The 22,164-nt window shown below is 43.2% G+C and overlaps 1 protein-coding gene across 1 annotated transcript in view; it reads right to left on the bottom strand.

Annotated features, from left to right (window-relative positions):
- Positions 1-21,860, bottom strand: part of ntm (neurotrimin) — a 328,781-nt gene extending 306,921 nt beyond the window's left edge. Inside the window, exon 1 of the mRNA XM_061248678.1 lies at positions 21,707-21,860. Coding sequence (XP_061104662.1) covers positions 21,707-21,767 — 61 coding nt within the window. The 5' untranslated portion in view covers positions 21,768-21,860. The remainder of the gene's footprint in view (positions 1-21,706) is intronic.
- Positions 21,861-22,164: the final 304 nt, after the last annotated feature.

The raw sequence follows: 22,164 nt of genomic DNA, 5'->3' as shown, positions 1-22,164 counted from the left end.
CAACCCTGGTCCTGTAGCTTTCATTGTTACTCAATAAATTCAATTATAGCAGCTGATTACACATTTAACTGGCCTCACCTGGTTTCATGGGTCTGAATTGATTGCAGAGTTAACTGAAAACAAAATAGGCAAACCAAGTGGCTCTCTCTAGGACCAGGGTGTGGAACTCCTGCTTTTGATGCAAAGAATGTTGGATGAGCAGAATTAGCACATTTACCATTTATTTATTATCTGGCATTTATATAGCGCCTTTATCCAAAGCGCTGTACAACTGAAGCTTTTTCATTCACCCATTCATACACACACTCACACACCAACGGCGAATGGCTGCCATGCAAGGCACCAACACGATCGTCAGGAGCATTAAGGGGGTTAGGTGTCTTGCTCAGGTAAACTTCAACACACCCAGGTCGGGATCGAACCGGCAACTCTCAAACTGCCAGATGACTGCTCTTACCACCTGAGCCAATTTTGCCCCTATTATGTTTTCGGTCTAAAAAAAGTAAAGATTGTGTGCAGTTTGGTCCGGAAAATCCTGAGGGCTTCTGCTTCTGCAATATGGCTTGGCCAACTGCATCATGCAGACCACTGTTTAACCAAGCAGCCAAATGGTAAACAAGCATTTTCGGCCTACCATACTTTTTCTTGCCTGGATGGCAGTACAGTCGATTTCTGTGTTCACCTCTGAGGCCATTATTGGGCTACAGTGGCACACTCATTGTAACCCCATCCATTTTGCAATTTTTAACCCAACCTATTTAATATCCTGTAGTTTGCCCACAAGAGTTGAGGTTTGATTTATATAAAAGGCACTGCATAAACAAAATGTCAATCCACTCCATCAAACAGATAAGACAGGGTGCGAAGATGTGGCATTCACGTGGTGAATACTGGCCTATTGATGACTATTTTCTTGCTAACAGACTTAAAACAGAAAAACATTTCTGAATTACTGAGGTGCTAAAAGTAGAATTGCAGATACTCTTTGCAGGAAAGAGACACTGTACAAGGTTACAAAATGTGGTAATACTTTCATAAGAGGACATTCAAAATGCTTAAATGCATATGTCAATAACTGCTAATACTGTAGGCACATTGTGACAACATACCATTTGACTATTTGCAGTTACTGACATAAAATGTTATAAATGCTTTTAAAGCCACCATGTGTGGCATATGGGGAGTTGTATAGTAGTATATGTATACTCATACAAAAGGGTAACCCAAAATGCTCCCCAAAATGGTTAACTTGAACAGAACACTAGCAAATATATTTAAATTAAATTAAAGAAATGCCTTTTCCCTCTTTCGCCAGCATTTACCTGAATGCCTACTTAATATTCATGTTCAATTTTGACTTCATTCAGCTTTTGTGTTATCACTGAATACGTCTGCGGGAACAAATATCCGTAAGAGCAGGGCAGAACAATAGCAAGCGCAGGAATCTGTGAATGATGAGAGCAAAAGGAATGATACCTTTCATTACACTAAGAAAAAACACATTCATAAATAACAACAAAGCATCATGCTTAATGAGAAATGTTCATCTCCTATTTACTTAAAAGGATCATTAAAATTGTCACTCGGACATTGAGGATTAATTATGAGGTTCTCAATGTGTTTTAAGGACATTCAATGAGTAGGAATCACAGACTTGGGGAATAAAATGTATTTCTGAGGTGTGACATTACTAACACATTTTTTGCAGACAAAAGAGACGTTTTGAGAGATGATAATTAATCTTCCATTTTCCATCATATCATATGACAAAATATATTGTAGCAACCGCATCCATAGCAGAGCAGGCAGATCTTGAAGAATGCTTGGCCTTAAATAAGATGGCAGGTCGTGCACAGAGTAAAGATGTAAACACAAAAACTCATGACAGAGGTCATAACAGGCTGTCATAGTTGTGTTTGCATCCCAATGCTGGAAGAGTGCTCCTAGGACAGCTGATGGACCTGGTCCAGGCAGTCCCGCAGCCAATAAGGGTCTGCAGTGGCAGCAGTAGCTCTCCATGTCCCATCTGCACCAGCCCCAGCAGAAGCACTGCAGGACCAACTGCCTGGAGCAACATGCTCTGATCCATGCACGACCCATAGATCTCCCTCCAAAGCAGCTAGCACTTGGCAGGGTTAATTTCATGTTAGCTTGATGAATATGCTGCAGGATAAGGCACAGATTGGCCAGCGCTGCAATAAAATCGGAGACGTGTGACAGGATGTTGTCCAGGTGAATGACACAGGCATCTGCTGGTATGCCCTGCAAGTTCTTCTCCATCTGCCATTTTAATGATGCAGGGCTGTTTGTCAATCCAAATGGCATGATGTTGAATTCCTATTGGCCCTGGCCAATGGTGAACGCTGTCTTGGAGTGGGCTGCTTGCATTAGGGGAACCTGCCAGTAGACACTGGGGAAATGCAGGGAGCTGAACCAGGTCGGCTCCCGATGCTGTCATCGTCTTTTCATTTACTGTCCTGGTCATCTTTCTTTGTGACCCACATTCAGCGACCTGTAATCCGCAAAGCACCTCATGGAGCCATCCTTTTGTACCACTAGTACTGCAGGCAGGGGCGGGGGGGGGGCACCAGGGACTCCCTGTATTACCCCTGCTGCAATCATCTTCCCCTCTGCCTATCGTCTTTGGGCTAGTCAGAGCTTCCATAGTTGCTGCCAGTTGGGGGTTGCTGTGCTGGGTAAGGAGGGTCTGGGTACAGTCGATGTCCTTGGCCATGCATCCTGGAACTCAGTCAGGAGAATGCATAGAGTTCCCTGAGCTGAGTCCATCAATGCTGAGAGAGCTCTTCTATCACTGCCGGTGCGTCCCCAGAGCTGCCTCTGACGCAGGTGGTGTGAGCTGTGCTGAAATGACAGGTGGGGGAGGGCTAAGCCAGGTGTCAGCCCCCAATGAGGGCAAGCCACGGGGCAGTGTCTCTGGTTACCCCCACGCTGGCTAGAGTGTGCAGGCCCAGGATGCAGGAGTCAGTGATGTCAGCTTGGAAGAATTCTTGCTTGATGGTGATTAGACCCAGGCAAAAGGGTAGCTGACATGTTCGCTGTCTGCCCAGTCACTATGTAGCTACCCACGGCATGTTACCGGGCAGCAGCCAGTTCGAATCAGGCTAATGGTGGAACCTGTATGAACGAGGGCTGTCACTGGGGTCCCGGCCACCTCAGCTTGCACAGAGAGACTGTCACTGTTGCTCCTCAAGTAACATACCGTTCTGTCCACAGGGCTGTTCCTACCCACAGGCTGGCAGTGCCCCACTTAGGCCAGCCTGTTCCCATTATTTCTAGCATGTCTGCTGCGGCCACCATTTCTAATATCTTGCCAGGTGCCCCTTCTTCATACTCCCAGGATCACACTACCACCGCCATGGCTAGGGCCACGTCCCCTCTGTTTTCCTGTCCCAGTCACTCCCCAGACTGTGCGGAGTGTGCCATTTGGGCACTGTTCCGTATCGCCTCCAGGTCTTTTGGTCTGGGCCAATTCTTCATGGAGGCTTCTTTGCCAAATGATGCAGATCTGTTGACAGAGGTGTGTTGGCCGGAGCCCTCAGAGGAAATCTAGGCTCTCTCTACCTAGGCCTGCGAGCTGTGGGTCAGCCTGCTGCGTCAGCCACACAGAAGTGAAGCTTCTCAGCTCATGCCATCTCCCCTTGGTGTGCAGCTGCTCTTTGAGGTTGCTTACTTACAGACTACTGGCATGTGGACACAGCCTCTCTGCGGTTAGCTAGTTACCTGAAATAAGAGCACAAATGTTTTGCGAGCCCTTTGTTAGCAAGCTAGTTCCACTAGCAACTGCAACAATATTATTTCAAGTATAGGGGAAACAATGATTACGAAAATAAATATTGTGTTTTGATATTTTCCAAATAATTCATGTCATAATGCATTAATTCAACCTTTATTTAAATCTCAGAAATGCATTGAGGCAAGAGCCCCGCATTGTCCAATGCCACCGAGTTACAACAGAAAAAACTGTTGCATTTAAACTTAAAATCAAGTTCTGGAATTGTTTTAATGACAGTGAGTACATCTTCAGTGTATTTTGTAAAATATTCTATGTGTATGGGGCACTGGCATAGAATGCAGATCGACCTAGATTTGAGTTAATGGTGGGAACTCTGGGAAGCAGCCAGTCCTGGGAATGTGTATGATATGCGGTGGTATTCCAGACCAGTAGTAAAAAATAATAAGGTAGTAGTCTCAGCAAGGCTTTATAAATAGAAACATATCAGTGATGGTCTTTTTGACAGAGAGGACCAGCCAACCTTATTATACAGGATACAGTGATGGGTTTTATAGCCATCACCGGTTGTAAATCTGAGGGCTCAGTGATAGACAGCATAGACAATATGTCACCATCGTCCAAAATTGATAAGTCACACGTATTTGATTAGCCTCTTTCTTTATGCCATGGGGTTCTGTGCCTTCACAGGTAGCTGAGCTTTAAACTTCCTTGTTAAATTATCAATATGAACTTGAAAGTGAGTTTTTCATTCATCCATACTGTAGGTACCTGTAGTAGGGGACCGTCTCGATAAACCTACCACTTAATGTGCAGATATGGAGGTTACTGTAGTCAATTGCCCTGGCCATAAAGAATAGCATATACTTATTTTTTTCTGAATTCAAGACAAGCTTAAGTGTTTCTGTAAACTGTTAATAGAAAGTTGCAGACTATTGACAGCAAACTGTATAGAATCAGAACAGCAGTGCAATCCAGTATTGTCAGCATGCATATGATAATTACAGGTGTTCAAGGATGAAACCATATTATTGATAGAAATAGTGAATAAAACGCATGCAGTAATATGTACAAGTTGTGATCTTGCCTATATTTAACACACTTAACAGAGAGGTCCTATTGAAACCACAGACAAGCTGTAGGATCCAAACAAATACTGGACAACCATAGTAACAGTAGCGGATGATTGACTGTGGATAGGTCAATAAAAAGCACAGCACAGTGCTTTCTACTATCAAGAGCAGACACAATGCCATTCAAAACCAACAAGGCTGCAGAGATTGAGCTGTTCCTGGTTCTAAACTAGACTGAAAGTGGCAGAGCATAATCCAATATCTCCAATATCTTTGCAAGGGATAACTTCGAGATCAGTCTATAATTATTTTAATTATTTTTGTCCTCTCCTTTGTGCATTGGGAGCAGATGAGCTGTCTTCTACACTTTTTGGATATAACACGTTGAGATAGTTAAAATGTGTGTAATTTAGTCAGAGATCACCATAGCAGAGAGTGTAACCTCTTAAGTATGGCCCATTTTCTTGAAACAAGTATAAAAATGACATACTCAAAATAAAATGGTTACTATTCCCGAACCCTTTTAACTATAGGCATAATCTTGGTCTCTTCAGAAAAGTAACCCTTTGGGGTTTGCTTTCCAAGAGTCGGAATTACTCCAGATATTACTAAAACAAACTTACAGAAACTCAAATGCAGTGAAAGTGGAAGCTTTCTTTCTTACTGAAAAGATTTTCTGTTTTTGACTGGATACAGATTATTGTAGCTGTGGCTGGTGCACGTAGAAACACAATGGAGCCAAATCACAGCACTGGACAAATTTGAGGACAATATCACCAGAAATGAGCATTCTGCATTAACATTTTTCTAATCTATGTCTAGGCAGTTTTTTGGAGACTCCAAAAGGACACAAGTGAAGTCTTAAGTATCACTTGGGCTGAGCTGAGTTCATACATTTACGTGTTGCGGTATTACGATTTAAAAAAATAAATAATAAATAAATAAATCTGATGATCAAATAGGCCCTGGTCCTTATCTTTGTTGTGCAGGTAGCAGTTGAAATTACCTAGGGTCTTTCAGCGCACTTATCCTTGGTTATGGGTATACACTTTGCACTTTGTTGTACGTCGCTCTGGATAAGAGCGTCTGGCAAATGCCATTAATGTAATGTAATAATGTAAGGGGTCAAAGGAAATAAGTGTCTAAATTGTCTTCACCAATTGAGTCAATTGTAAGAAATGCATTTAAAACAGTCACAGGAGTGACGCAGCACAGATTGAAAAAAGGAAAAGGGGGCTTGAAAGAGGGGTAAGAGGGTCAGTTTCTATATAATTAGTAACACTAGAGCAAGCAGGTGCAGTAAAATGAGAATTAAAAGCAGTACATAGTATTTTTGTTCAGAAAATGTCTGAGAAGGCACAGAAATGGCATCAGTGTTTTTCAGTGAGTTCACAGCCCCCCTTTTCCTACAGCAGCCATACTCTTATTCCTAAACTGCCTGAAAGCTAGGCAGTATGATGGGTCTCTGGTGCGCCTAGCCAGGGTCCAGGACTTATTTCTCAACTGGAACAGCATTGATAGTTCAATAGTGAGCCAAGTACTGAATGTGTTATCGTCAATGGAGCATTCTTGTCAACAAAATAATTAAAACTGTTTATAGCTCAAGGTCAGTTCAGTATCTGGGATCTTCAATGTAACAGAGAGCCTGGTATTTCTTGTATAAAGTATATGGAAAGAAGACCTTTTTTAATCTTGCATCACCAAGACATTCTCCTGGACAATGGTCACAGTGCTGGTTTGTACTATGTAGTTGGTAAGAAGAGAAGCCATCTTAGTAGCTAGCTACAAAGAATAATGTCATCACTAAAATGAAGGTAAATATTTCCACAAAAGACATTTCCATTAGCTGGCCAGCTAAAATGCACAATGTGTTTCATAAAAAATCTCTAAACATGAATAAAAGGAACGTGCGACAATGTTGCACTCCTCTATGCAACTAATCAATTTCTATGCAAACAAGGCAGAGACCGTTTTCAAAGATGCATCCACCACAGACAACAGCACCAACCCTGACAGTTGTGGGCACAAAGCTGCAAAAAAGCCTGTGGACGTGCAAAATGAGCTAGGAGTGGTGGGAAGGCATAAAGCTAAATACTCTCCATGATGGTGATTGGCAAGCAAATTTTCTGCATGAGGTAGTGTGCATTCAATTTTATGTGCAACGCTCGCCAACCAGTCCTGTCAAGGAGAGACCCGCGTTTTGCTCTGTTCTCCAAAAGCACATCACTGTGACCTTGTGCTGGCTGGTCACTGAAGCTGGCTACAGAACAATTACGGAAGCATCAGTGAAAGCAATAACTTGGTATTTAGTGGGCACATAGAGCTTCCAATGGGAAAATGGCTTCAGGAAATTGCATCTGGTTTTGAGAGCAGATGGGGCTTTCCAAAGTGAGCAGGGGTTCCATATCTCCATCATTTCCCCGGAGGACCACCCAAGCGATTAATTTAACATGAAAGATTGTCACACCATTATGCTACAGGCTGTTGGTGTGTACCATCAACACCAGTTGAAGCCTTTTATGATGTGTTACTTATTTGGAATGACCAAAAAAAATATATATATATATATATATATATATATATATATATATATATATATATATATATATATATTTTGTGGTGCCTCGGGGTGGATCCTGAGGTGCAGTGGGCGGGCGCAGCTGGAAACCAGACACAGGAGATGGCAGATAACAGAAAAAATTATTATTTTTATTTTTTCTGTGTTTTTTTTTTTTTTTGGGTATTGGTGATAGCGCCCCCCCCAGGGCAAGGGTAGGGGAAAACTGGAGAAATAAAAGGGGCCGTTCAGGCAAAAATAAACTAAGGTTCTTCCCAGACTGGGGTATGCTCCAGGGCCTCCTCCCTCCTTCCCTCTTCAGCCACGTCCGGGCTGGGTGGGGGAAACACAAAGATATAGGGTAAGTAGGACGGGTTTTAGTTTGGCTCACGTGTCCGGCGTCCGTTCCGGGTCTTTGGGGTTGCCGTTCGTAAAGGTGGGGTCTCCTTCAGGGTCAGTACAGCAGGGCATAGACGGTCCTTCCTCTCTCTGCCTTTCTCCCTCTCACACGCTCAGGAAGGGTGCCGACTGAACCTGTTTGCAGCCTCGACCGCGCCTTAAATACCATTCCCTGCTCGTTAGGAAACAGGCTGCAGCTGAGTCAGTACCTTTCCATTCTGCTCACTCATGTGCGCTGTCCGGGGTCCTGGACTGCAGGTAGAGGGATCTCTCTCCAAGGTGCTGATCTTCCCATCACCTCTCTAGGAAGATATACTCCTTCCCAGACCTCTCCTAATGCGTGACGTCCGCGCGGTTGCTCTGCGCGGGTCCCTCCAGGGTTCTCCACCCACGTGGCACAACATGCAGGAGCAGGGGTGCCACAATATATATATATATATACACACTTACTGAGCACTACACTGATACTGGGTAGGAACTCCCTGGTAGGCTCTCAAAACAGCCTCAAGTCTTCATGGCATGGGTTCCATAAGATGTTGAAAAGATTCCTTTGAGATTCTGTTCCATGTTGGCATGATTGCATCACACAATTCCTGCAGATTTTTCAGCTACACATTCATGCTATGAATCTCCCGTTCTACAACATCCCAAAGGTGTTCTTTTGGATTCAGATCCAGTGAAGGCCACTGAAGAACATTGAACTCACTGTCATGTTCATGAAACCAGTTTGAGACGACTTTTGCTGTTCATGTTGTTGGCTCCAAATTCTGACCCTACCATCTCAACTGTCCAGTTTTGGTGAGCCTGGGCCATTGCAGCATCAGCTTTCTGTTCTTGGCTGATAGGAGTGGAACCCGATATGGTCTTCTGCTGTTTTAGCCAATCCACCTCGAGGTTTGACGTGTTGTGCATTCTGAGATGCTTCTGCTCACCACTGTACAGAGTGGTTATCTGAATTACCATAGGCTTTCTGCCAGCTCAAGCCAGTCTGGTCATTTTCACAACTTAAACTCATAGAGGCTGTTGGGTGTGAAAATCATAGGAGATCATCAGTTACAGAAATACTCAAACCAGCTCTCGTCTGGCACCAACAATCAAGCCATGGTCGAAATGACTGAGACCATTTTTTTCCCCATTCTGATGCTTGATGTGAACACTAACTGAAGCTCCTGATCCCTAACTGCACAGGGATCAGGATTAGATTGGCTGATTAGATAATCGCATTGGCTAGATGTTCATAATAAAATGCTCAGTGCTCATTTATAAATTTTTCTCGATTTGGTTTAGTACCATTTCAGGGGGGCATAATATTTGGGACAAATTAATTCTCAGTTGTGTTCAATCGCTTCCTTAGTGAAATGCAGACAGCTTTCAGTCTGTTCAGTCTTGATTCTAGGTCTTAGGAGTCTGTTATCGACGATTGTCAATTAGAGGACCAGAGTTCTGCCAATGAAAATCAAGGAAGCCATTATGAGGCTGAGAAATGACAAAAGTCAAAAGTCAGAGTGATGGCAAGAGGAAAGTGTGGAGGCCTAAAGGAACTGCTGAAGATGCAAAGCACCTCCTTTCAACCGCGAAACCCGGCGGTGGGGGTGCTACAGTTTCGCCATTTATTGCTGCCACAGATGCTGGCTCAGTTGTCTTCATTGATAATGTAACTGCTGATAGCAGCAGCAGAATCAATTCTGAAGTGTACAGAAACATCTTATCTGCTCAAGTTCAACCAAATTCCTCCACACTGGACAATAGACAGTGATGGAGCTCACTGCATACACATATACACATGCTGTTATGTGCACCCCTGCTTTTTCTTTCTTTCTTTCATTCTTTCTTTCATCACCCTCTCATTCTCCATTTCCATGCCTGCACGCTTGTATGCATTTAGTTGCTGCCACATGTTTGGCTGATTAAATATTAACAAGCTGGTTTACAGATCTACCTAATAAAGTGCTCACTGAGTGTATATTTCATATTCATTTTTCAAAGTAGACCACTATACCACACATACACTCCCCCACACACATACATGTGTTGTACTTGTAGGGAACAGTTCTGTGTTTCTGAATGATGGTCTTCAATGCTAAATCCTGTGTTGCTTCAATCAATGGTTCCAAATGAGATAAGTTGAACACAACAGGCTATGGAGCATAGCAAACAGATTTCAAGACTACATTAAGTTGTGTGGAATATTATGAGGGGATATTAACCTCTTACAGATGAAGTCATGCAATTACAATGGCCTTCATATTCACCAGAGGGGCTTTTTATTGGATATGAGGGAGACCACTGTAGCTCAACATAATCATGGGCCTCACAGAGTCATAATTACACTTAGTCATCATTTTGAAAATCGCATAATTAAGAATCATTTTTAAATTAATACATTTTATTGCCCATTGGGAGAAATTAAGGGTACCTGTCATTGTGCAGGTTGAATGTGATCCCACAGCATATGAGCCGTGAATAGCTGGCCACCAAAGCACTGTGAGATTTAAATGAAATGCAATCAAATTCTGGAGCAATAGCCATGAAACAGACTATGTGAGCAGCATAAGTCTTCTTTGGAGGCTGTATTTAACTAGTAAGTTCAGAATTCACCTATTCTTATGAGTCTTTTCACAAGAATCCCATGGATATTAAAAATAAAGGTCTTGGAAATGCCAGCCACAAAATCAAACATAATCTAAAAAGAATGTAAAACGTCTGCATTCCCTGACGTGCGTCACATTGTTCTGTGTGTTTTCTGGCTTTACACTTTAATTCGTTCTCAAACCATTCCAAAGTATTCTGCATCCTGTTGTTTTATCTTAGCCACTGCCACCTACCTTTTCTTGAGTACAGCACTTTTTAAAAATAAAAACCATTCGCACAACCTTGCCCCCACCGCAGACTGAAAAACCTTGTTATAGAAATCAGGGACAAGTGAAACAGCATTGAAACAATTTATCAAGGCTTGGTTAGAAATGAAGGTTATTAATGACCAGCTAACTTTTATCTCTGATGTGACCCTGGAAGAATCAATTTGAGTATAAAATATGATCAAATTCTTAAACTTAAACAGAGCTCAGAAGGAAGTTCAGGCATAATTAACTTGCACGAAACTGGAAAGAAATGTCTCCCAGCAAGGTTACGACTCCTCTCAAATGGGACCGAGTTGACGAGATATCAAAGGGAACACCGCCAGCCCCAACTCCATTGAGCCAGAACTTTAAATTAAAGGTGCTCTCCTTCGAGATAAAGTAGTGTCAAAGCTGTGCTGGCCAGACAGAGATCTATTTCCCCGGGAACAAACGTGCCAGGTTTCATGCACACCCCGTCAATAATCGTATTTGTTAATGCCAAGAGAACTAATCTGTGGCAGAAGCTGATTAATGATGCTAAGATGAAAAAGCCATTAAGGCTCGGACGACGATGTTTGCCCAATGTGAAACAGAGCCGGCTCACACATCAGGTGCTAGGATGAGGCTACATGGTGCAGCCTGGCATTGCTTTGATGGCTCCAATGGGAAAGTGCCCCACTCGATCAGGCTGTTATCTTGCTGACACCTGCCAGCTAATATTCCCAAAACCATAAGGCTGAGGATACAGTAACGAGAAGCCCCAATAGAGGGCTAAAATGCTTGCCTTTGGAGAAAACATCCCAGTGTGACAGCCAGTGGTAACAAAAGACAGCAGCTGCAGGCACACAATTAGCTAAAGCGTCACCCAGATAGGAAGGGCTTCAGTCTTTGGGGTTCCCCTATTGATAACACACCAGCGACCCCTCTGGTCAATTATTTGGCACTTTCAGTTGTCTGTGCATGAAGTGCAATGCAGTTGGTTGGTTGCCATGGCAAGCTAGACTGACAGAGCAAAGTCAGAGTAACAGCATGTGCTTACATTTGTGACTAATCAATCCAAACTTGAAGAAATTATCAAACATGAAACAGACACAAAGTGCATCTCAGTCCATTTAACACCTTCATCCAAAGAAGAAGTGTTTCCATCCTGATACCTGCAGTGGCACCACACTACAATTATAGATGGAGAAAAAAAATCAACTGTTTACTTATTCAAAGGCAATTCCAGCAATGGAGCATACCCTTATGCAAAGAATGTTCTGGAACAGCTCCGCTTTGAGCTAACAGTACGATGTTATCAATATCAACTTGTTAACAACACTGCTATTTAAAGGAACTCCAAAGGGTGATTTCCTAAAGCCTCCATCAGTCCCGGTGACACATTTACATTCCAGACCATATGTCAGGAATTAAGAGCTTACCGGCTGGGTATAATGTGCATGAAGCATTTTGGGACTAATGTGTACACGTGTAAACTAACCAATGTGGGAGGCCTTGGAGCTCCTCAGGAGGGAGGCAGACAGCGCTTTGCACATAATGAAGTGGCCCGTCTCCCGTTAACCAGGGCGTCCTGAAGACTTTTCCGTGATCAGCGATGGCGCTAATTGAAATGTCTGAGCTTCTCCTCCTCGGCCTCAGACAGCTGACCAGAGCGGGTGCCGCGGAGTCGCAATCAGAGACGGGGGGGGATTACCACCCTGACCGAGCGCTTCCACTCCGCTAACTCCACCATCTGCTCCGAACTCCCGCCACTGCCACGCTTACACCGGGCCACTTCTACTGCCAAGCATCTACCCACATTTCTGTTCGTCTCTCCCAGACCCTTAATACCCAGGATCAGTGCTACTCAGCTACACGTCCCACGGGTGGCAGTGTCCGCAGTCATTTGCTCCTACCATGCGCTCAGGCACTACACCACCTGATTTCACTAAATATATCACCTGCATGGTTCAGATAATAAGCGAATTCGTGAAATCAGGTGGCATAGCGCAAATGTCTGCAGACGCTGCAGTCGGCATGATGTGGAGTTGAGCAGCGCTGCCCAAGACCCTCAAAATAAAATGGCTTGGGGTTGGGGTGGCTCCCTTGGTCCCGCAGTAAGCAGGAACAGTTAGCTCGGTGGACAAACACGAAGCAACGCCTTTATAGAGAGGTAGGAAATTGCAGAAGGCGGGGTGGGTGGGGATCACGGTCACTGGCTCAGGATAAGGGGACAGTCCGTCAATATGTGACCCACTTGCAGGAGGCCAGCCAGTCGGAACGGAGGGCACGTACGCTTTGTTTGGAGCAGAGGAAACGCTCCAGCCGTGCAGCCAAATGGAAGCAAAGTGCTTCAGGTTCATTATGTCTAATGTTTGAGGAGTTTCTGACAAGCACCTGAGGTATACTCTTGTGTGCTCTCAGTAGAGTCTCCTCCTCCAAACGTCCTCAACAAGCATGCACTTTTCATCTCCTTTAACATGGTAGCTGAATTGTGTGGTCACCTTTTAACTAATTAATATGTCTCAGCATAAGCTTAATCAGTCAATCACCTTTGTGCAGCATAAATGGTGAAAATGCATTTACAAAATTTTACAAAAAAAAACAATGATCATTATATTGCCATTTCTAAGCTGATTATGATGTTGAGGCACAACGTCACACTGCACAGCCACACATATACTGATCCACAAATGTACTGTCATTCAATACATGCACATACTCAGTCAATAAAGTTTCTTATGGCATTGCCCTTACTAGAAGAAGCCTCAAAAGGCTGAAAAGAAGTGAAGGTTTTTCCCAGAATTCATGAAGTGTACTGTATGTACTGGACTTAAAAAGTCATAGTGAGCCAGGGTCAAACTGTATTTCTCAACATCTGTCCCATGTCCCTGAAAGCCTAACACATAAATGTGTTTTATTTAAATGTTTTTCAAGTTGTAGATCCATACTTGTGCGACACAAAATAATTGAGACACAAAGTACCATGGTGCTGAATGAGGGAGGAAGGTTCACATAACCCTTAAGTAATTACCCTGGGAGGGCATTTCAAAGTAACAATAGAGTAGTGAGTTTAAACTCTTCTTTCCTTCATCAGAAACACACACACACACACACACACACACACACACACACCAGCTCAAGTGAATTGAGAAAGGTAGGCATTTTTTCTTCAAGTATTCAAGTTTCATGTGTTGTTTTACTGGCAGTTCTCAAACATTAGATGTTAATGGTATTTATTGTTGATTAATATTTACTGTTGATTAACTCTGGATATGGTTATGTACTAAACAGTTTTATTTTGTGTTTATTTGCAGAATATCATGGCTGAACTCCATAATTTATATTTTCTTTATATGTAGGTTCACGGTATGTTTGGCTAGGCTTAGCAAATGTGTTTGTCCAATGTTATTATTTTGTTTGTCTGCTAGCCAAGCTGGCGGCACGGATGGTGCAGTGGGTAGCACTGCCGCCTCACAGCAAGGAGGTCCTGGGTTCGAATCCCCGTCGGCCGGGGCCTCTCTGTGCAGAGTTTGCATGTTCTCCCCGTGTCTGCGTGGGTTACCTCCGGGTACTCCGGTTTCCTCCCACAGTCCAAAGACATGCAGGTTAGGCTGATTGGAGAGTCTAAATTGCCCATAGGTATGAGTGTATGAGTGTGTGAGTGAATGGTGTGCGTGCCCTGTGATGGACTGGCGACCTGTCCAGGGTGTATTCCTGCCTTTCGCCCAATGTATGCTGGGATAGGCTCCAGCCCCCCTGCGACCCTGTTCAGGATAAGCGGGTTAAGATAATGGATGGATGGATGGATGCTAGCCAAGCTAGTTGGCAAACAAGGTCAGACTACTCAGTTTAGTAGCTGACCCTGCGGAAAAAAACAGTGCAAGCTAGGGTTGAAACAGCTGGTAGCTGGTTGACCAGTTCAGACCAGCTCCATACTCAACACGGTTTGACCAGCTGAAGCCACAGTGTACTTTCTGAAACAGCTGGTAGCTGGTAATTTCAAGATGGTCAAAGCTGGATTTTACAGCAGGGGAGTCTGCAGGAGAAGCAGTCCTTCAAATCTGTTATTTCCGTTTTTCCAAGAGTGGTTCTCACTTGTGCAAAATGTATTAGATGTGCACCTGTTTGTTTATGATTGCAAGATTGTTCCCCTCATGTTGACGCCAAGTCTGCTCAGCACCAATGCAAAGCACAGTGCAGAATTTATCCAGCAATTCATCACAGTATTACAAAGATAATTTCACACACTCTATGCTGAATACTATCAATTATGGAAAACACATTTGCAAAGGCCAGATTAAGAATGGTGAAAATCTGGTTGCACTGGTGCAAAATACAGAGGGCCTCTTGGTGAATCAATTTGGTAAAACAGTCAGCCTACTCACCAAAATAAATTACATTCACAGCCAGCCATTTAACACATGTACAAGCATCAGAGCAAATGTAATCATTATACAAGTTCCCCAAAAATGGTGTCAGACCACCAAGCACAAATCAATACAAGAAAGAGTGTATGATTAAATAATGAGCTGGTAATCATCTTTTGTGAGCAGTGCTGCCAGGGCCATGCACTTATAGGATGGCAGGTGCTCAACTGAATGAAAGGGGGCATCCCCCCAAAAAAAACGATCGTAAATCAAAAACTACTTTTCTCAGAGTGAGTGAATGAGTGACTTACCGGCCTACCTACCTACCGAAAACCTGTCTACCTAAATTTGCTAGTTCCTGCCCATGTCACTACACCAGGAGCATCAAGGAAAAAAAATGCAGCAAAATTAACACAATAAAACATCTTTATTTATTAATAAAAAAAAACAGTATACATTTACTCTCATTCTCACTCATTATTCAACATTTATGCAAAAAGTGGCAGCTCAAAGGGCAACAGGCTTAATGCACCTCAAGAGGCACACTTACAGGTTTTCCAAATAAATGTTTCAAAAAATGATTTCAAGGTCTACTTCGCATTTTCATAATCATAATCATAATAAATATTATCATAAAAGGACTACCCAGCTTATACTTTGACATTCAAACTTATTTTACAAAATGCCATGTCCTTCGCAGCATGGCATGCAACTACTGTTTCTGGACAAAAGGATGAGCAGTCAGCATAGCATCAGTCCAGGCATGGCAAATTGACACTAAGGCTATCACCAAGGCTAGAACACCTGGGCTGGTTCCTAACCCGTACTTAGCCAGCAAAAGGAAGTATGTCTTACTTTCATGCCAGTTTTAAAGGGGAGGAAATGCCACTTTGTTACAGTGTGGTAAATAATTATTCATTCATTCTCAAAAGAATATAACTTTGCCTTGTGGGAAATATATGACATTTCAGTGTATTGTTTATGTTGTTTTTTTACATTAAGAGATAGGTTATCAGCCCTGAGAGTCAAGACTATGAACCAGAGAGTTTGCATCCCTCCCTAGCACCATCCTTCACATTAATAAACAATGTGGCGTGCCCTACCCTTTGAAACCCCGTCTGGCTTTAAATAAACACAAAACAAGACCAAACTCACAACTTAAGAGAAATGCATCACAACCTTAGTAGGCTACTAAGAAAGCAAGTGAGTGGCACCATGACTAATGCAATGTTAGCTTGGTCTCACATTCAAACTGACAACAACTTGCATAGCATTCGCTAGCATCTTCAGTTCCATATAGGCAAACAGATAGCTAGTTAAATGCTGTTAACCTATTAGCTAATAATATTTTAGTTCTGTATGGCGCAAATGTTGAAAGTGACAACTTTGCTTTATTAAGGAAAATCTGGTTATTAACTAACATGCTAAGTGAGGGAGTTCTCTCCTCTTTTTCTAAATATCAGAGTGAGCCGCGCTTTCTGCGGCTTTCAGTCATCACTTTAAGCCCCGTGCTGGGGGCATGGCTGTGTCTGTACGCTGCGAACCAAGTTTGCAAAGCTATTGCAATTAAATTTTGCACGAATATTTGACAACAGGGTTTATTTTCATACTGCAGACTAAAAATACATTAATTGTGTCAAGGGCTGGCTGAGGGCACAAAGTGTAATCAATAAATAAAATAATAAAATTTGACGTGGCCAAAGAGGGCACTTTTTGACCAGGGCCCCTGAGGACCCCTCCTGTGTAGGTGCCTGGGAATTGCAGTTGTTCTTGATGGTGCTGATAATTCTGTTGGAGGCAATAGGCACATGCTGTATATGACACCACATGCAGATCTTAAGCTTGGAAGTGGGTCACTGTTGGGCTGGCAGACTAAAAACATTGATGTATGTGTAATGAAATTACGTGTGAAGAGCACTTCTCCCAATCAAAACAAATCTACTTGTCCTTTCCAATTATCAAGCTCATTTAATGAGTATATGGGAAAATAGAAAAAACCTCAGAGTGAATGCAGCACATACCATTTCAGCTTGACTGTTCAACATTCTCATATTATAGAATAACTCTGTTATGCAAAATAACATCCAGATAACTGAAATAATATTGCAGCGGAGGAGTCGGTTCAGGCTGGGTCATCTCCCTGGAGAATCCAGGGCAAAGATGAGACTGACGCGTAGATGATTTTCAGCCTCTCTGCGAGCATCCTGTTACATTTCTCCCCGCTATCTCTGCTAGACCTGTGACACCCACTTCTATACCTTCCGACATTACCGATACGACATAAAAAGAACAACCCATCGCAAACACAAGGGAATACTGCAAGGGCAGGTCGGTATGTTTTTAGCATGTAATTAACCATAATAATTCAATCTGGGAGCCTGTCTCTAAGGCTTGCTTGGAGGCAGGGCACAGCAGCATTTTCTTAGAGCAGCGCTGTCCCCCTCCATTTTCACACAGCTTTTAGTGGAACCTGTTTACCAGAGAAACCAGATCAAAGAAAATGCAGACTTGGGCTTTCAGAAAGCAGGGCGCATCAAGGGCTCTGGCAGGCATCAGAACCGCGCGGCTAACTGCCACTGCGCAGCTTCACCACGGCTCCGTGACTGAAGCCCCCCGTCCCCTCTGCAACGATACACCCATTATACCCATTAGGGCCCCGTCCTCCGCAGTCAGCACAAGCATCAAATGCATGTTTTTTCCCCCAACAAGGTTAAATAAGGCAATGCAAGTCCTCGCTGAAAACGCCAGTATTACAAAAGGCACTTATTTAAAAAGTGAAGCACGTGCATTGGAGGGGAGGGAAGGGGGGGGGGCTAAGAAAAGAGGATTGTTCACACATTGATTTTCTGGAAACCAGATGAGCAATTCCATTAGGCCAGGTCAATGCAGAAATCCAATATTTCATGGTCGTAAACATTTTCCTTTGGTTCCCGAACCGATTTCGAGAAATCCAACCAAAATGACCAGCAGGAAAAGAAACTGGGTATTTCATCACCATTTCAGACCAACAGAGGTGTAGACAATACCAGCATGTTTCCAATAAAGCATTCCAGCTAGTGTACCAGGGAAAAGCAATCAATCAGCCAGACTGCTGCACTGTAAGCCATTGGTCAACTTGGCGGGTAAAATCAGGAACACTAGGATGAAGCCAAAACCTGTTCCAAGCTGATTTACCTGTTCCAAGCTGATTTGCTGCCTACAAGTATCATTAGCAGCCTTCCATGGACCAATCACCAAACTTTGTCAATGAATACTGAATCATGATATAATTAGTACTGAACTGTCATGATGGAATTAAGACATTTGCAACAAAATGGTAAAACGCTATGGAAGTATCATTATCAGGTCTTTGGAGAAGTCATGTTTTCATTTGCACAAAGTGTTGGTATTAATTTTCATATTATCCTCGGTTAAATTATGGTGAATTACAGATTCTCTGCTGTGGCAACAGAGGCAAGGAGAGCAGTTACAGTCCAAAGGAGTTGAATAGAGTGCGTTCTTATGGATGCTCATAAAATTTCGATTTGTCGCTTCGCCCTTACAGTTTGCAAAATCTTGTGACCCGTTAATGCTTTCCATTCAAATGTATGTGATCTCGTGGGAATTTCAAATGTAGATACCCCATCTAGCCTAATGGTTCCATTCCAGCCAAAAACATCCATATGTACTTTTTGCAGCTATGGGATATCTGTACTTAATGTCCTTTAATGGATCAATAATATGCACACAAAGCACATTATGACAGCAGATAGAGAAACCATCAGCACAAAGAAGAGTCCATTTCCTGATCATTTAATAAAATGTTGAAAACTAGTGCACAGCTTAAAAACGGGACAAAGGAAGACAATTTAAGGTTCATTAATCAAGAGATAATGAGCATAAAGCATATTTAAATTCAGTATCAAAACATTCTGGTATGCAGGTGGTCTGTAAACCACATTTGGAAAAAGGCCAGTTCACAAGCATGAACAAGTATCATCTTCAGACCTCAAACGGTGAAAATTGGGTACTCACATTATAAAACAACAGGCCGTAAACCAATTTCATCTAGAGTGATAACATATACTCTAACATGCAATCAATTAGAAAGCACTTGTGCGTGCCACAGTAAACGGAAAGTAAGGTGTTGAGCAAGGTCTTTGTCGCAGATGCTAAAATGTGCCAAGATGAGAAAGCCAACCTGCGATTTATAATTTGCCCTTTCAGGAAATGAGCAGGTGCCTCGTGTGTCCTCGTTAGGGAACGGGCAAAGTGTTAATTTCACATCTGGACAGTAACTGATGTCAATTACTCTCAGTTGTCATCGGCACCTAATGTGCCTAATTTGCTTAATAATATATCGTGCTGTGAAGCACTGGAAACATGTCACTTTGAGGGGAGAGAAGAAAAGAAAAAGAAAGGAGGACACAACGAGGAGTCGCCCTGCACGGAGGTGCCTCCTTGTGAACTGCACTCCCGAACACAAAAAGGGAAAGCTCCTCTATGCTTGACGCCAGGGGCAGGATAAAGGCTATAGGTACACCACCCATTGTTGCATTATCTCACAGTCACATGCGGGTGCGCTTAGAGACACGTGTGCCTGCAGAGACGATGGACAGTACCCCTCCTCTGACAAAATCACGATTTTCCCCCCATGGTGCAGAAAAGGGAAAGGGTTCTGCATGTTCCGCCAGGATGGCAGTACGGCGGGGGCAGTGGAAGCTGTGTCCAGTCAAATTGTTTTCTAATCTCACGCCATAGATTCTCTTCACCGACTCCTGACACTTCCTGGAAGGGATTCAGCTGTGTGTGTGTGTGTGTGTGTGTGTGTGTGTGTGTGAGCAGTGGGCAGACGATGGTCATTATCCCGGTCTGATGTCCGCTCAGAGGAAAGCAGAGCTACAGTTGTGGCATTGGTGCGAGGGGAGGGACTTCTCTGGCCATCTGGTGCCGATCTTCCAGTCTTCACCAGAGGCAGCTTAACCGTGCTAAATGCCTTCCTCTGCAGTCACTGCTGGAAGTTCCACAGCAGCTGCTGCTCCAAATTTCATTTTAATGACCAATAATTCTTGCCTTTGCCAAGGCAAGCTGGTGGAGGGAGAAGTGGGTACAATAGCCAGGCCTGCGAGATCTCTGCCGGGGTGGTGGTGGGGGGTGGGCCACAGGGACTTGTGCATCCTGGCAACGCGAGCCACCTTGAGAAATCCCAAAAAGACCGCAGCCCCTCTAGCAGAGCGCAGTCCCTGCACAGAGACATCTGTGCCCCGTGTGTCGGATACGAGGGGCGTGATTTCCACTTTTGGCTTTCAGCAAAAGTGTGTCACTTCTAATAATCTCAGATCGTTAGAGCAGATAGATTGATAGAGTGTGTGAGAAGATTTACAGGTTCCCCAGGCAGAACAGATGCCTTCGCGAAAGCACACGTTTTCAGGCACGTCCCCTTATCATCAGGTGGCAGCAGCCACAGCTGAACCGTGAAGGAAAAGCAACATACTGCAAAAGCCTCTTTTTTTAATCTGTGTTCATTAGAGGAGCCTGGCGCTTCCTCTGAAAATCAGAACTCTTCGGTGAAGGACCACTAAATGAATCACTTTTAGCACCACATTATCAAATGTGTGGCTTGGCTCCCACATTGCAGATAAATGATCCGTGAAAATGTATGAGGGCTTGAAGTAAAGTATGGTATTTTTCAAACAGACATATCATGAAAACATCGAGTACCACATGGAATACAGCAATAGTACAAAAAAAAGTATCACTTATGTATGAGTTTGTTGTTTTGTATACACATTGAGAATATGAATATGCAGTAGCAACAACATAAACATCAAGAGCTATAGCAAAGCATCGCAGAAGAGTAAAAGGTAACATCGGGTACTGCAAAATAAAGAGGTCATGCTGATAAAGAACCTAATCTGGCATGTCTTTAACAACTGTGCAGCGTTAGATGCCATCGCCAACTGAAATGTACAAACGTTAACGGGCTACTAACGGAAAATAAATTATACAGTCATTGCACGTTCTGTTACATGCAGCGCGTTTTGTGAAAGGGTTGCCTCGTTTGTTTACTTCTTGTTTTCAGGACAGCGATTGTCCAATTCTAATCACTTGAGTTTTCTATGAGGGTTGCTCGGATTAACTTGGTGGCCTGAGCACGCGTTGTCGGTGCAGATTAACAGCTAACTCTTAATCAACTTTATATAATGACCTTCCAGCTGTACAATGCGTCAGTTTCGTGTGCGGTTCGGAAAGACTGAAGTGAGACAGAAATCAGCTTTTCTAAACATTTCTAAAGCTGTTAAAGTAACGGATGAATCGAACAGAATCTGACTTGCTTCTGAGCAACGGATGAATCAATTCACGGACAAATTAGGTAGGATATTCGATGCCAGAAAGACGTCAAGAAAGAAAGACGTCTCGTAAACGAATGGAGAGGTGCTTGAATGACAAAAAAAGGACAAACTTAACATGTGTGGCACAGAAATAGAGGGAGCCGAGACATCTCAAGCGCACTACAACCGAGTCGCACTACTAATCACTTGATGTTAAGCAGTTGCACAGACCCAACAGAAACGCTAAATATTTTACATTTGTTTGCGCACAACCTCAAAGTACTTTAAGGGTAATAATCACTCATCTGAATCACACATTTGCTTCTTAAGTGAGAATTTGGACCGTTTACCATAGATTACACACAATTTGCCTAATACAAATGCAGATTGTCTTTTATTACAATCATTATTATTCAGAAGACATACCTTGCTGAATTAACAGAATGGTCATTCCGGTCAGGATAACCCAGCACACAGGATTGTTCATGGCGACTCAAGGGCTAGTCGAAGGTGGACGTAGTTCAGTAATACAGACGGAAATCCACTGTAGAGTGAAGTACAGCAAAGAGCACGGTTTCCACTGATAATTCCCCTCTCTCTCTCCCTCGTCCTCTCTCTCTCAAAAGCAGTCAACAACGCAACCAAGTCCCTCCTTCACCGAGGTATTGGTTGTAATTTGTGAGAGACTGATCGGATAGGCTTTCAGGCACTCCGCGTTTATTTTAGGCGCATTAAGGATTTGTAACTATATAGAAATATAGGTTGGTCACCATCCTTGTGATCTTAGCGTCATTTCTGCATTACTGAACATACAAGCAAGACATTGGATATCACGAACTTTGGAATTCGTAGTGCAATTAGCCTAATCAAGTCTAAATTTTAAT

The sequence above is a fragment of the Conger conger genome, chromosome 7 (genome assembly GCF_963514075.1).
Source record: "Conger conger chromosome 7, fConCon1.1, whole genome shotgun sequence".
Classification (NCBI taxonomy): Eukaryota; Metazoa; Chordata; class Actinopteri; order Anguilliformes; family Congridae; genus Conger; species Conger conger.
The sequence above is the reverse complement of the archived record's forward strand: the minus strand, read 5'-3'. Positions and strand labels throughout refer to the sequence as shown.